Source organism: Hemicordylus capensis, chromosome 1, assembly GCF_027244095.1.
Source record: "Hemicordylus capensis ecotype Gifberg chromosome 1, rHemCap1.1.pri, whole genome shotgun sequence".
Lineage (NCBI taxonomy): Eukaryota > Metazoa > Chordata > Lepidosauria > Squamata > Cordylidae > Hemicordylus > Hemicordylus capensis.
The window spans coordinates 217,224,075-217,238,539 of NC_069657.1; the positions used below are offsets into that span (position 1 = coordinate 217,224,075).

Below are 14,465 nucleotides of genomic sequence, written 5' to 3' on the forward strand. Positions count from 1 at the left end.
TAGAAAAGCAGATGTGAGAACAATCCCAACAACAACAACGACAAATATGTATATACCGCTTTTCACAAAAGTTTGCAAAGCCGTTTACATAGAGCTGGCCTTGTGGATGAGGAGAGCTGCTCTTGGGGTAGCAAGCATGTCTGGTCCCCTTAGCTAAACAGGGACCACCCTGGTTTGCATTTGAAGGGGAGACTAGAAGTGTGAGCACTGCAAGATATTCCCCTCAGGGGATGAAGCCACTCTGGGAAGAGCAGAAGGTTTCAAGTTCTCTCCCTGGCTTCTCCAAGATAGGGCTGAGAGAGATTCCTGCCTGCAACCTTGGAGAAGCTGCTGCCAGTCTGTGAAGACAATACTGACCCAGATAGACCAATGGTCTGACTCAGTATATGGCAGCTTCCTATGTTCCTACGTTCTAATCCCCACTGCTGCCACAGTGTCATCACCCATCTTGCCTTCCTAGGGAGGAATCACACACATCCACTCTGCAGTCTCATTTGCAGCAAGTCTGTGAAATAGTGGTCTGTGGCTCAGTTCAGTGACCTGGTGCTCTAGTCTTGTGCACATATATGAGTTATACAGCTTCAATATGTGCACTAAGTGACAATGATGCTGTTGACATTTACACAAAAGATTCTGTCAACTGGCTCAAAAATTACTGTAAGGAAAGAAAAGCAACTCATCTGGGCTGCTTTGTTTCTAGTCAACTGGCAATTCTTCCTGCTAAACAATATGCTTGTGCTAGCCTCTCTTCCTGTGGCAGAAGCAAGATACCTATACAAGCAAACAGCGAAGTGAGGGGTGGGAAGGGAGCATTGCTGTGGTGGGGGGAGAACCTTATTTGCCTCTTTGAAAAGGTAATCATGGGTTGTATACTCCAGTTCGAGAGAAGTGAAGTACATATCATCCAAAGGTGGTGGTGGTGGTGGTGGTGGGGAGAGAACCCTACAAACAAGAATTTATTTATTTTTTGAAATGGTTTAGGCCATTTGCACCTGTTTTTATCTTCTAAACCAGGGATTCTCAAACTTGGGTCCTCAGGTGTTATTGGACTTCAACTCCCATAATCCCCAGCCTCAGTGGCCTTTGGTTGGGGATTATGGGAGTTGAAGTCCAATAACACCTGAGGACCCAAGTTTGAGAATCACTGTTCTAAACGTTTACATGAGCCCTTATTTTGTTGTGGTCATGTTGGCTTTCAAAAAAAGCATCCTCTCTATATTTTCTACATATTTTCCCCATTATTTCAACAATGAAGGTTCATCATGTGAATTTTCTGCATGGCACATTTGTGCAAAATAAGGGGCGGGGGGTGCATGGACAAGAACACAGAGCATATAGGAAGGAACAAAGACATGATGGCCTCCAGAAACAATGGATTTCCAGTCACAGAGATGTTTGAATCACAGCAAGTTCAAACAATTCAAACTGGTACAATTTTTGGATAGGGTAACATTATGAGGACACAAAATCTCTACACATTTGACAGTGCAGAAAATGCAGATAGAATGTGTGCCACATGTGCTTGGTATCAGCAGTACAGCCAAAATAAATTCTGGTTATTTGGTCTGTTGAACTGTAACCTTAAAACCTTGAACACTAAAAGTAGTATCAAAGTAAGGTTGTTCACATTACCAAATCCCTGGTGGCTAGAGAGGGCTGGGGGGAAGGCAGGAGTATACCTACCTTGCCACACACGATAGTCTCACTCTTTTTGATGCACTGCCATGCACACAATTGCCACTGCAGTGAGCAGCGTGGTGTTCTGGAGACTGGGGAAATGCTGCCTGGCCTCCAGAAATCCTACAATGCACCATGTGAGGAGCGCAGTATCCCCACGAGTGGGTGCTCTAAGCACCCAGCTCTGTGTCTGCACAGGCTGTGTGCAGCCCGAGCATTTATACGATCATTTACCAGGATAAAAGGGCACGTAAAAAAACCCGGGCTACCCAGGAGGACAGCGCAGGGATTGAGTCTGATCACAGCGCTTCACATTAGCAGCCCTACCCAGGTAGGGTTGCTTGTGTGAACAGCCTTAATATCTTCCTTTAAATGTATTGCTACAGTTATAAATAACTCATATCCTGTTTTGGTAAACATTCAGTTAAGAAGAAGAAGCTGTATGTTTCCAGATGCACCTAGTTGGCCGCTGCATGAGGCAGGATGCTGCACTGGATGGGCCTTTAGCCTGATCCAGTAGGGCTGTGCTGATGTTCTTAAGAAGAGAGAAACACAAGAGAATATGGTCTAGATTCTTGTGTTACAAGACATGGAATTTTAAATTTGTTCTGTTGTGAGGTTATTGGCTTGCAACCCATCCGAATTCTAGAAACAGGGGCTGACATCTCGACTAACACTACATGAACCAAGATGCACGCACACACACATGCCACATTGCTGAGCAGATGCTCAAAACTGCTGAGTCTTCTGCACTCTTGGTCTGATTGCACAGCAAGGATAGAAGATAGCTTTATAGAAAGCTTTACAACATACATGGACGGAGGAAGAAGTTTTGCAGTAGGAGGTGTGCCACTGGTTGCACAAGAAACTGTTGTGCTGGTGCAACACTAGTCTGGAACGCAAGCTCTCAACTTAGCAGAACTAGCTAGGGTGACATGCCTGCCGTAGCACAACATTAGCCCAAAAGCCAGTCACTGATCTATTGATGCATAGTCCAAGACACAGCATTTCAAAGTTCTGTGGTCTGCGCTGTCATATTCCACTATGAGTGTGAGTACAGTTTGGTTTATACATATGACCAAACCATGCTTTGGTAGTACAGTAACAAGCCCTGTGCTTAACCCATCTTCCCCTCCATTTCTGTGCTCTGCTGAAGGAGTTACTGGCAGCAACCCATAGTTTGTCATTCCATTCAAAAAGCAAACCAGGATCAAATCCTGTTTTAGAATTCTGATCTACAAAACAAGCACAAATGATGGTTTGCCAGTTTGGATGTAATGGCAAACAAAGATTTTCTACAAACATGGAAACAACTAATTAATGCTGCACATGATGGGAGAGGGGGGAGAGAGAATGGGGAGGATGGGGTACATGGACATAGGGCTTGGTCATGTAACACCAATATCATTTATTTATTATTTCTCTGTGTAAACCGCCCTGAGCCATTTTTGGAAGGGCACTATAGAAATTGAATAATTAATATAAATAATAATAATAATAATAATGCCTATATTCTGCGACGATATCTATAATAATAACAGCAACAACATTGATAATAAAATTCAGCCATCCCAGGTCCTTGGGAAGGACTCGATGTCTGGATAAAACAAACCAGTCAATAACACCTGTCTGACTGTGTAAATAATAATATTTATTTATTTATTTTTGGACTGCTTTTCTGCCCATGAAGGCATTCAAAATGGCTTACTTAATTTTTTTTTTTAAAAACCCAATATTAAATGTTGTTACAGGTGAATTGACTGTGTATGTGGACAGTCATTGAATGTATGACTACAGTCAATTTAAATTGTCAGTGATAAAAATAAGACCAAAATTTGACCTCAGCAGTGTCAATGGCAATCTGTTAGCAGATTGCATCCTAACTTGTGTGAGTGAAATTAAGTTTGAGCAATTAATCTTTCCTCACTGCCTCCAGAAGCAACCTCCTGTGCCCCCCGAAAAGGCATCTCTGAGAGTTGGGAGACCTTCAGGAATTGGGTAGGATGGAGCTTCAGGGCAGGGGGAATCTTTTGGAAACTGGGAGAGTGAACAGAGCTGCTTGTGGAAAGCACCTGCCCCTGATTTCTGGGAATTCCCCTTCTCATTTGCACCCTGTCTCGCCCCCTTCCAGACAGTTTCCCAATCATCAGAAGAGGCTTTTCAGGGAACACGGTTTGGGGAAGAAAGGGCAAGGTATTCCCTTGTGCAATCTTCATTCTTGCCATTAGGATCCAATCCATTGTCTTCAGTGAGTGCAAGACTCAGGCCTAAACCAAGATAAACTTTGAGGAGGGATTAAACAATATCTATTTTTATATAGCAAAAGCTAGGGGAGGGGTGCATGAACTGCGGTTCAAGCACTGGTTTGGTGCCATGTGGAGGGGAGTGGGAGCTTTAAAGAAAAGGAGAGCAGGTCTTTACCTGCTCTGTGCTGCCCCATGCAGCTTTCTGCCCAAGTACCCCTGGGCCCAAGGACCCCTGTGTGGCACCAGCATGCACTTAGGCATCAGTGCATAGGCAGACACCATGTGCGTGCTGGTGCCACATGGGGGGGTACTTAGGCAGAGCGCAGAGAACAGTAAGGTGCTTTCTAGATGACACCCTACAACAGTGTCACTACGTGTCCGTTAAGTGTGCTTCTGTACTGCCTGTGTTTCAACATCACAATCCCTGTGCTGTCAGCAAGGTGCTGTTCACATTTCTGATGCCTTCTTTTGGGTTTTATCTTTGCATTACAGTACTGCAACGCTGTAAAAAAACCCAACCAGCTGTATTTTCGCATTGTAGGATGGTTTGCCTAAGCTAGAAAAGACTGCTTCTGCTGCTGGTGGCCTTGCGCAACAACCTTTATTTACGGTTTCAAGACTATCCTGCCAAGCCGAAGTAAACTACCGCTAAACAGTGCGTAATCTGGAAAGTGCTCAGGGAAGGACCTGTACTCTTCTTTCTAAACGTTCCCGCTCCCCTCCCTGCAGCACCAAACTGGTGCTCGAACCACAGTTTGTTTATTTATTGTTAAATTTATATACCGCCTTTCATTAAAGCAATCCCAAGGTGGTTTACAGCAAAAAATTTAAACACAAGATGGTAAAAAAGACACAATTAAAATATTAAGTGAAAAAAATATTAAACAAATCTGATTAAAAATTTAAGACAAAAGCATAAAAGCAATACAGACTATAACAAGCAGCAGCAGAGAATCAAATAAATGCCTGGGCAAAAAGCCAAGATTTTACACTTTTCCTAAAAGCTGTGATGGAGACCGAGGAGCGAATAGCCACCGGGAGAGCATTCCAGAATCTGGGGGCAGCAACAGAGAAGGCCCTGTCTCGCGTGCACGACAACCGAGCCTCCCTCATTGTCGGCACCTGGAGCAGAGCCCCCACAGATGACCTCGTCAAGCGGGCAGCAACCCTTGGGAGCAGGCGGTCCCTCAGGTATCCCGGGCCCAAACCGTTAAGGGCTTTAAAGGTCAAAACCAGCACCTTGAATTGGTGCACACCCCTAAAAATGTTCTTGCACACTCCTAAAAAGGCTATATAAAGTCTAGATCTATATAGAGTCTAGACAGCTTGGTTCTTTCTAAACTATAATACAATAAGAATTTTAAATGGGACATTAGTTTCTGAGGATACCCTTATTATCAAAATTCTGCAAGCAATAGATTTCAAGGAGGAATTGTTAGGATTGCCATACCTTTTCTAATAGTCCTTTTACTACCTCATTTGTTAGTGTTTCATATGTTAAAAGACACTCTTCAATCACAAGCCTGGGATGTCTTTGTCCTTGGGATGCTGGATGCTTCTGGCTGGAACACAGAAAGAAAGCAGCCTTTGTTGCAGTTTGCTGTATCTTGAACGGAATGGTAGCACGCACAACTTCCTTCTTTCAAAAATAAATAAATTATAAATGAAGCCTTGGCAACTCTATGTTGCATGGAGTAACCCTCCAATTAGTCTTGATTACACTACTTAAAGAAACACAAAGTGCATTACCTATCGAAATAAATTATATTTATATATCCAATACTTCTCGGATCCCACAAACACACCAGTATATAACATTGTTTAAAACATAAGCATTTCAAACTTCGGAGGCTGGTGAGAAAGTTCAAAGAAACCTATTTGCCATAGCCTTGTGGTGGATGGATAGAGATGTTAGAAGCCCTGAAAGTTACCTTCACCCTCCTAGTGTCATCTCTTAGAGGCGGCCACATAGTGGAGAACATCAGCCTAAATCTAAAGCAGGGCTTCTCAACATGTGGGTCCCCAGATGTTATTGGACTTCAGCTCCCATAATCCCCAGCCCCAGTGGCCTTTGGTTGGGAATTATGGGAGTTGAAGTCTAATTACATCTGGGGACCCATAGGTTGAGAAGCCCTGATCTAAAGCCACCAAAACTCCTGAGTAATCACATGCAAAGTCTTAAAAGGTCCATAGCACCAAGTAGGTTTGGTGTCATAACACAGGTGCAAGTGTTTCAGCCAGTGGGCTCCTGCTAGGATGCAGACTTGGCCCAGGTGAGGTAGGAGCGTTGGAGTGGTTGGGACCTGTGGAGGCTCTCAGGGAAGTCTATGGTGGCTCTCAGGGAAGACTCACTGCCTTGTTGCTGCTGGCGAATGTGCTCCACCAAGGGGAGTTGGTGAAATTTTCGGGTTGCAGGACTGCCATGGGGGAATCGTGTGCCTTGCGATTAGCATATTCTGCTTTACAGAACAGGACATCTGCACACCAGTTCTGTGAACTTGGTACGTATTACACCAGAAAAGATGTTTGATCTAAGATCGTAAATAAACAACTAACTAACACCAGAAAAGTGAAAATAAAAATAAAAATAGGGACCACTGGAACTGTTTTGGTTTAGTTGCCATATGGTCTATAGATATGGTTATACTGTATATAGCCAGATGATGGGTTTGGTTTACAGCAGTTGAGTCAAGGGGACAATAATGGTGTCATAACTGGGAATGAATTTACAGTAACAGCTGACAAGCCCCAAAATTGCTGGACATCCTTCAGGAGCTTTTGCTGGTCCAGAGTGATCCCCTCTGGGATTATTCTTATGTCCGAAGTAGTCTACACAAATCAAAGAGATACTTTTCAAGTTGTGCAAACAATGGAGAACTACACATATGTGCTGGGTATGGGCCTGGGGATTCTCCAAGTAAGCAAAGATACTATCCAGGTAAATGATCACAGGTGGTCAAGGGAGTCACAAATCTCATCCATGAAATGTTGGGACACAGCAAGTGTGTTACATAGTCCAAAGGACAACACTGTGTATTTGTATTTATCATATTGAAGCAGGGATGCTGTTTTCCACTTTTTTCCTCTTTGGATTTGGACCAAGTTGTACACTTTCTTCAGGTCAAGCCTGGTATACATCTTGGTCCCATGGACATGCTCTAGAATCTTGGGAATCAAGGGCCAGGACAAGGGGTACTGGTTGCCAACAGTGAACATCCATAGGAGAGACAAGCTCTGGGTGTCACCATGAGATCTTGGCAATGTACTAGAGGTTCCTATAGGGATTGGATCCTTCGCCTCAGAGGAGGAGATCTTGCTGAGGTCCAGGCACAGCTGGCTCCTGACACTTCATGATTTTGATACAAGCATGGGCAAAGAATACTTCAGGGCATTCTTGGCAGTGGTGTACCAATTATAGAACTCACTCCCCCCAGAGATTCACTTGGCTCCCCCACTCCTGGTCCCTGCATTCTGTCATGAAGTCAAGACATTGTTATTCAAGCAGACATTTGTTCTATGGTGACTCATTGCTGACTTCAGTTTTATGGTTTTTTGCTGCTGTACTTTCTGGTTTTGGATTTTGTTTTACTGCTACTGACTTTATGTTTTTAAACTGTAAGCTACTTTAGATGTACGTGAAAAAAGCGATATATAGTATATATTTTGTTAATAATAATGATACTAACTTGAAGCCAAGTTGAAAAGTTCCAGAAGCAACTCAGGAGGTGTTCAAAATATGGAGATGTATTGCACTGATAATAATATCAAAATTAAAATATGTAGCTTTTGTGTTTGCTCTAAAGAGCAAATGTATCTTGAATTTCATTTCACCAGAGCCCCTGGTGGCGCAGTGGTAAAACTGCCGCCCTGTAACCAGAAGGTTACAAGTTCGATCCTGACCAGGGGCTCAAGGTTGACTCAGCCTTCCATCCTTCCAAGGTCGGTAAAATGAGTACCCAGAATGTTGGGGGCAATATGCTAAATCATTGTAAACCGCTTAGAGAGCTCCGGCTATAGAGCGGTATATAAATGTAAGTGCTATTGCTATTTGTATTTTTATTGTGTTCTTATTCTGCACAAAAGGTACTGCAGCACTGGATAGCATCCACAGTTGTCCTTAGTCTTTAAAAGGAGTACTTGCTCCGAACTGTGGATTCTACCCACAATTTCCAGTCTCATCTTATAATGTTCTCTTCCTTCAACAAGCTTATTGAATGTTCATTCATTTTTGACGAGAGTGAGTTACTTTGCAATGTGTATTTTCTGGTAAAAAGGTATTTCATATTTACAAATAAAATGTGTTTAATTTCATGTTATCTCATATGTTGTTTTGCATAGCTAGAATCAAACTGAGCAAATGCAACGGTTAAATAATTTGATTTAAATATAATGATCTTTGTAGTGTAACTTTCTCGAAGAAAGCACTATATTATTATTATTTATTTGATTTCTATACTGCCCTTCCAAATATGGCTCAGGGCGGTTTACACAGATAAATAATACATACATAAGATGGCTCCCTGTCCCCAAAGGGCTCACAATCTAAAAAGAAACACGATAGACACCAGCAACAGTCACTGGAGGGGTGCTGTGCTGGGGGTGGATAGGGCCAGTTACTCTCCCACTGCTAAATAAAGAGAATCACCATGTTAAAAGGTGCCTCTTTGCCAAGTGAGCAGGAGTTATGAAAAGGAATAATGGTGGAAAAAAGGAATAGTGGTTGCAGATGTGTTTCCTCTCTTACAGAGAGCTTCTAAAGTGTGGGAAGAGCTGGGAAGTTTCACTTGCTTTCACAACAGCGCTTGCCAAGGAGGGCTGGGGGAGTTGCATGCAGGCCCTCATTGCTTCCCTACAGAGCCCCTGAACATGCACACTTTGATAGGATGTCAGCCAATGAGATGAGTTAGTCATGACTACCTGAAGTCTGATGAATTGAATTAGACTTAATTAATTTCAGTGGGACTTAGTCACAACGTAGTCTGGAATGATGCCCTAGGTATTTGAAATACTCCAGCAATAATTAACTAGCAAAGAGATGAGGCTGTTCTTCCATTCAAGTTCATACTGGTTTTGTTTTGATAGGTTGATTGGTTGGTTGGTTGATCGTCATTGCAGTTCTATACGTTGTCAAGATAGGCTTAAAGAGTAAAAAGGTACATAACGCATAACTGATTTTAACAATTTGACAAGGGTAGTGGACAGAGTGTTGGACTTAGACCACGGAGGCCCAGTTTCAACTCCCTGCTCAGCCGTGAAACTCACTAGGTGACCTTGAGGTCTCAGTCTAACCTACACCATAGGACTGTTGTGTGTATATAAGGTGGGAGGGACAGAACTGCCCTCATTAGAGGAAGGGCAGAATTTAAACTATGAAAAATATTAAGGAATTGCCTGTTTTTTATCAAGATGATAGGAAAAAGAAACCATTTGCACATTTGCGGTTAAGTAAAAACTATGCAGCCCAGACGATGGAATGTAATGATTTATGACAGCACATACCTTAATTTAGGACGCAAGAGCACGACTCGATACATATGACTTGCTGAAAAGTGCCTTCGTCGTCCAAGAGACAGTAAAACAGGATGAATAGCGCCTACCACATAGCCTTTAGTATAATACTCCTCTACCTTTTTTGCAATATCCAACACTGAGCTGATCTTGATAACTTCTGGATTTGAAGAACCTAAAGGGATTGAGATGAAACAAAAACTTGACATTGGATACAGATGGCAACTTAGTTTAATATGCTCCATTTATAAATAAACTAAGTTTAAGCAGCAGTATGGGGTTTCACTGTGGGTATCTGCTAATAGAGAACTACTTAAAATAACTTCGATGTGCTACACATGCCTCTGTATTACACGACTGACACAACTACACAGAGGTGTTAAAGAGTTTGTGGTTACAGCAACAATGGGTGCAGTGAGAAAGCTTTAAAAAGTAATTTATAATGGGGAGATAGTGCTGACTGAAAATATGGCAGAATATGGTAATTCGCCAAGTTAACATGTGAATGCTTTTAACATGCAAGTGCTCTTAAATAATAAACATTCATGGAGATGGGGTATTATATCACACTAATAACGTGTGAATAAGGCTTGAAGATAATGTGCATGTAAAGCAAGTGAATTCTTCTAACTACAAGCCTAGGGACAAGAAGTATCTATGTTATTGGCTGTGTATAGTAGGTCTCATACTTGCTTCAGATGATAAAGAATATTCAAGTGGCACTGTTACACGTACAGGTGTCTACTCCAGCTGCATGAGGTTACTAACTGACAGATCTAAGAATTACTGAGGTTTCTAACAAATATGTAGGATGAGGTGTACCGATGCCTGCACCAGCATGTTACAAATCAGAACTGTATCCTAGATCTGCAAGGAGGTTACTCCAAATACTTGAGACTAAGAGGGCATCCACAATTAGGTGGTTAGGGCTGCAAGTCTAGGCACATTTGCCTGGGAGGGAGTCCCACTGAGTGGTGCCTACTTTTGAGTAGACATACATAGGATCAGCTGCAAATAAAAGTGGCACCATTTGTTTGTTCTACAAACCATAATTAAATTTTTGAAAGTTCGGTACAATCAGTGACTATTCAGGCCATTTTTATTCAAGGGATTACTTAACATGGTTTGGGGAAGTATTTCAGTACTATATTATACATTCTATTTTTAAAAAAATATATGTCATAGGAAACTGTAATGATTTAGAGCAATCTCCTCCCTCCACTGAGTTGCAAAATGTATTTTTTAATGTTTATAACAAAGGATCTCTTTCACAAGAGATCTTTTCTATCCAAAGAACTTTCAATTTTTTAAGCTTTACAACTTAAAATGCTGCCTGCTAAAACAAGCAGCCAAATGAAATATACAAGTGTATCTATAGACTAGTATATTATTAGATCTGGTATATTATTAGAGATTATGGATCTCAAGTTCAGTTGCAATAGGCAACCAAGCTTGAGATCCAGACTATATTGTTGCTACTGCTCCACAGAAGGAAGTTGTGTTTCATCCACAAAAGAAATGAATTTACTCAAATACATAGGAAAAAAGCTGAATATACAGCTAATGGACTAAAATGTAGTATTATGTGCCCCACACATTATGAAGTCATTCTGTGATATACTGCTACAATGTGCATGAAGATTCTAACTGAAAGAAAAATTAATAGCATCTGGCTGTTCCATTCCAACAATAGGCACTGAAATTACATAGGAACGAACATAGGAAGCTGTCATATATTGAGTCAGACCCTTGGTCCATCTAGCTCAGTATTGTCTACACAGACTGGCAGCAGCTTCTCCAAGGTTGCAGGCAGGAATCTCTCTCAGCCCTATCTTGGAGATACCACAGAGGGAACTTGGAACCTAGATGCTCTTCCCAGAGCGGCTCTGTCCGAGGGGAATATCTTACAGTGCTCACACTTTTAGTCTCCCATTCAAATGTAACCAGGGCAGACCCTGCTTAGCTAAGCGGACAAGTCATGCTTGCTACCACAAGACCAGCTTGCTACCAACAGTTAACCCAAGTAACTGATATACAGTTCTGCCACTGAGAAGCTTCACTGAAACTTTTCATTACAAAATATATGACTCACTGAAGACTACGACAGAACAGAGCTGCCTGTTCTTATTAGAAAGCCATCTGGGGCTGGCTGTTTGTGTTTTCAACTTTCTGGGACAGGGAGTCACTTGGTTAGAAACAAGACACCCAGCAAAAGAAGGAAGTCGCCCCACAGGGCACTGTCTGCCTTTAACTGTACACATTTCAGTGTTATTTCTATGACTATATTAAAAGACTATTGAACAGAGGACCATATGCAAAAATAAATTTTCAATTCCTTTCTCCAGAACTGTTTTTAAGTACTGCTTATTGTCAAGCGGAATGAAACTCCTCATACTGACAGAATCTGGCTTTCAGCTATCCACAGAAGAATGAAAAGTGCTTGTTTCTAAAGCTTTGATGTACTGTAATTTATGTATACACACAACATACATACACACAAACACTGCATTCTGGCAGTTGTTGGCATGATTTATCACATTTCTAAACCATTAACATGCTTGGTTTTCATAGCATATTAAACATTCATTTTCTTCCTTGTAAGAAATAAAATAAGCAAAGCCTTCCCTCCTACCACCCATAAGCTTTTGTCAAAGGTTGAGACATATGAGACCTACCTTCTAGTGTGAAATCTAGCAAAACATACTCATAAGCAGAGTCTGTCTTTGTTTCCACTTGAGGTCTCTTCAGTGTCGAAAATATTTTTCCAGGGCTGCTATCATCTGGGTCTTCTAGCTTCCTTAGTCCACACCCCATGGTAAGAGCTGCAAAAAACTAAAACCAAAAACCCCCACAAAAACACAAAACCCACCAGTAAGGTCCAGGAGAAGGAGCTGAATTGGAAATGGAGTATGCCACAAAATCTGTTTCACTGATTGGAGGGGCGGGGGGATGTAATGAATCTAACAGTTTTAGAAGTTGTTTACTGTTAGATATAAAACCAAAGAAAAAATAACATTCAGCTCCCAAGTTAGAAAAAAGAGGGCATTTCTATCCATTTTCACATCCAAGCATGAAACCCTTACAGATTTCAGGCTACAAACTCGGAGAGTGGTGCTGTTCTTACAGGAACATAAGTGCTACAAACTTAGCAGAGATTTTCCATGCCACGTCAATTTACAGCCAGCCCCCTAGCAGTGTTCTGTTGCAAAGGGCACCAATGAGTGCTTTGTCTGTCCCTCTTGGCTGACTGATAATGATGCCAGAAAAGAACTGAAATACAAAGTTAACAGCAAAACTTCAATGTGATTACTTACAGTCAGAAGATCTACTTTGCTGCAGTAGCAAATACAGGGAACAAAAAGAGCAAGTTAGTCAAATGGGAATAGAGAGCTTCAACATGGTTTGAGACAAAATCATTTCCAGAAAGGAAGTCGACTTCAAGAGGAAATTGCTTCTGGCATCTCAAAAGGAGAGCAAAGAAAATGAAAAGCAGTTGAGACTCTATTTTAAATTTCAGAGTTTGGTTCTGACTTCCTTTGCATCAGACAGCTGGAAAACTATAAACAGAGCTAGAGTGGCAAAGAATTCTCTTGGCTAAAGCAATAAAACTTGTATTTGGAACAGCCAACTTAACAAGCATATATAAATGCTTTTGATGTTGCACATTTGAAAATAGGAGCATTCACATTACAATAAACCAGACAATTTGATTCGTATTATATAATACAAAAAGAGGACTAGGAAACCCTTTTCCACCAGTGTGTCTATTCTCTACATTACAATTAAAACAGTTCTTAAAACTGCATTGTTTGGCAGAATTCTACAAACAATGATTGATGAAGTGGATTTCCAACTATTTACTCCCCTTTGGTACATGCAATCTAGTTAAGCTGAGCCACAATGTTATCAATTGCTGTGTTCAAAGGTTTAATTCCCAGTAAATCTGCAAACAAATTTGTTCTAGTACCAAAACTTTGACCACCAGTCCCAAAGTTCTTTCATTATTCCTCTCACAAGTTTATTTGATACTATAACAAAATATTTATAGCATGTTCTGCCCTGGGCTTGTTGGTTTTGTTCTTCTCTTTTAAAGCATGCCTTAGGGGTTGGGCATGTCCAGTGATATGTTTTACTTGTTTCTTCAAAGAATAGGCCCCATTCACAAACTGCTTTTGAAAGATCCCTCAGTTTCAAAAGGTTTGCATAGGGCCAGTTGTTCAAGAAACAGTAGTCAACAGAACTTTAACAGAAGTGGCTCCCCACTATGCTGGGAGATAGATAGAGGGAGTGTGAGTCTGTTGATTCTCCTGGACCTCTCAGTGGCGTTTGATACCATCAACCATGGAGGCTATTCACACGAGCGTGCAAAACCGGGCTAAGGGAGCCCAGCCCGGTTTTGCACACTCGTGTGAACCACTGGAATTGCGGCCGATCTCAGTGGCTACATAGTGGCAAACCCGCCAAAGTAGCCTCCTAGTTAAATGAGGTTAAGGAAGCGAGTGCTCCTTTACCCTCATTTATTTGATTGTGGTAATTTAATGTAATTTATAATTTATTTAATGCACTTGTATTATTAGGGCTCCGAAGGGCAGCGAGCTGCATGGTGGTGCTTCCCTGCACCTGACCCCCGGAGCAGCCAGGCCATCTGCCCGCCCAGAGACCTCCTGGAGATAGTCTGCGGGGAAGGTAAGCTGCACCCTCCTTCCCCACAGATAGCGCCAAAGCTCTTCTCATGGATCGTGAGAAGAGCTTCATGGTATCCTTCTGGGACATCTCTCTGGGTTGAGATATGGGGGCACAGTTATACAGTGGCTCCACTCCTACCTGGAGGGTCATACTCAGAAGGTGGTGCTGGGGGATGCCTACCCCTTGGCCTTTGGCCTATGGGGTGCCACAGGGATCTATTATGTCCCCCATGCTGTTCAATGTCTACATGAAACCTCTGGGAGAGGTAATCCATGGGTGTGGACTTCAGTGCCTTAAGGATGCAGATGATACCCAGCTCTAGGTAAAGGTAAAGTGTGCCGTCAAGTC

General features: G+C 42.0%; 1 protein-coding gene across 4 annotated transcripts in view; it reads right to left on the bottom strand.

The window, feature by feature from the left end:
• RFTN2 (raftlin family member 2) overlaps positions 1 to 14,465 on the bottom strand; it is a 50,470-nt gene that overhangs the window by 30,965 nt on the left and 5,040 nt on the right. For 3 of the 4 annotated variants that reach the window (XM_053277675.1, XM_053277693.1, XM_053277701.1), the window contains 4 exons: positions 12,746 to 12,764; positions 12,107 to 12,263; positions 9,423 to 9,606; positions 5,374 to 5,485 (listed from right to left, as the gene is read on the bottom strand). In XM_053277675.1, coding sequence (XP_053133650.1) covers positions 5,374 to 5,485; positions 9,423 to 9,606; positions 12,107 to 12,263; positions 12,746 to 12,764 — 472 coding nt within the window. The remainder of the gene's footprint in view (positions 1 to 5,373; positions 5,486 to 9,422; positions 9,607 to 12,106; positions 12,264 to 12,745; positions 12,765 to 14,465) is intronic. The other variant, XM_053277684.1, reaches the window with a different exon arrangement.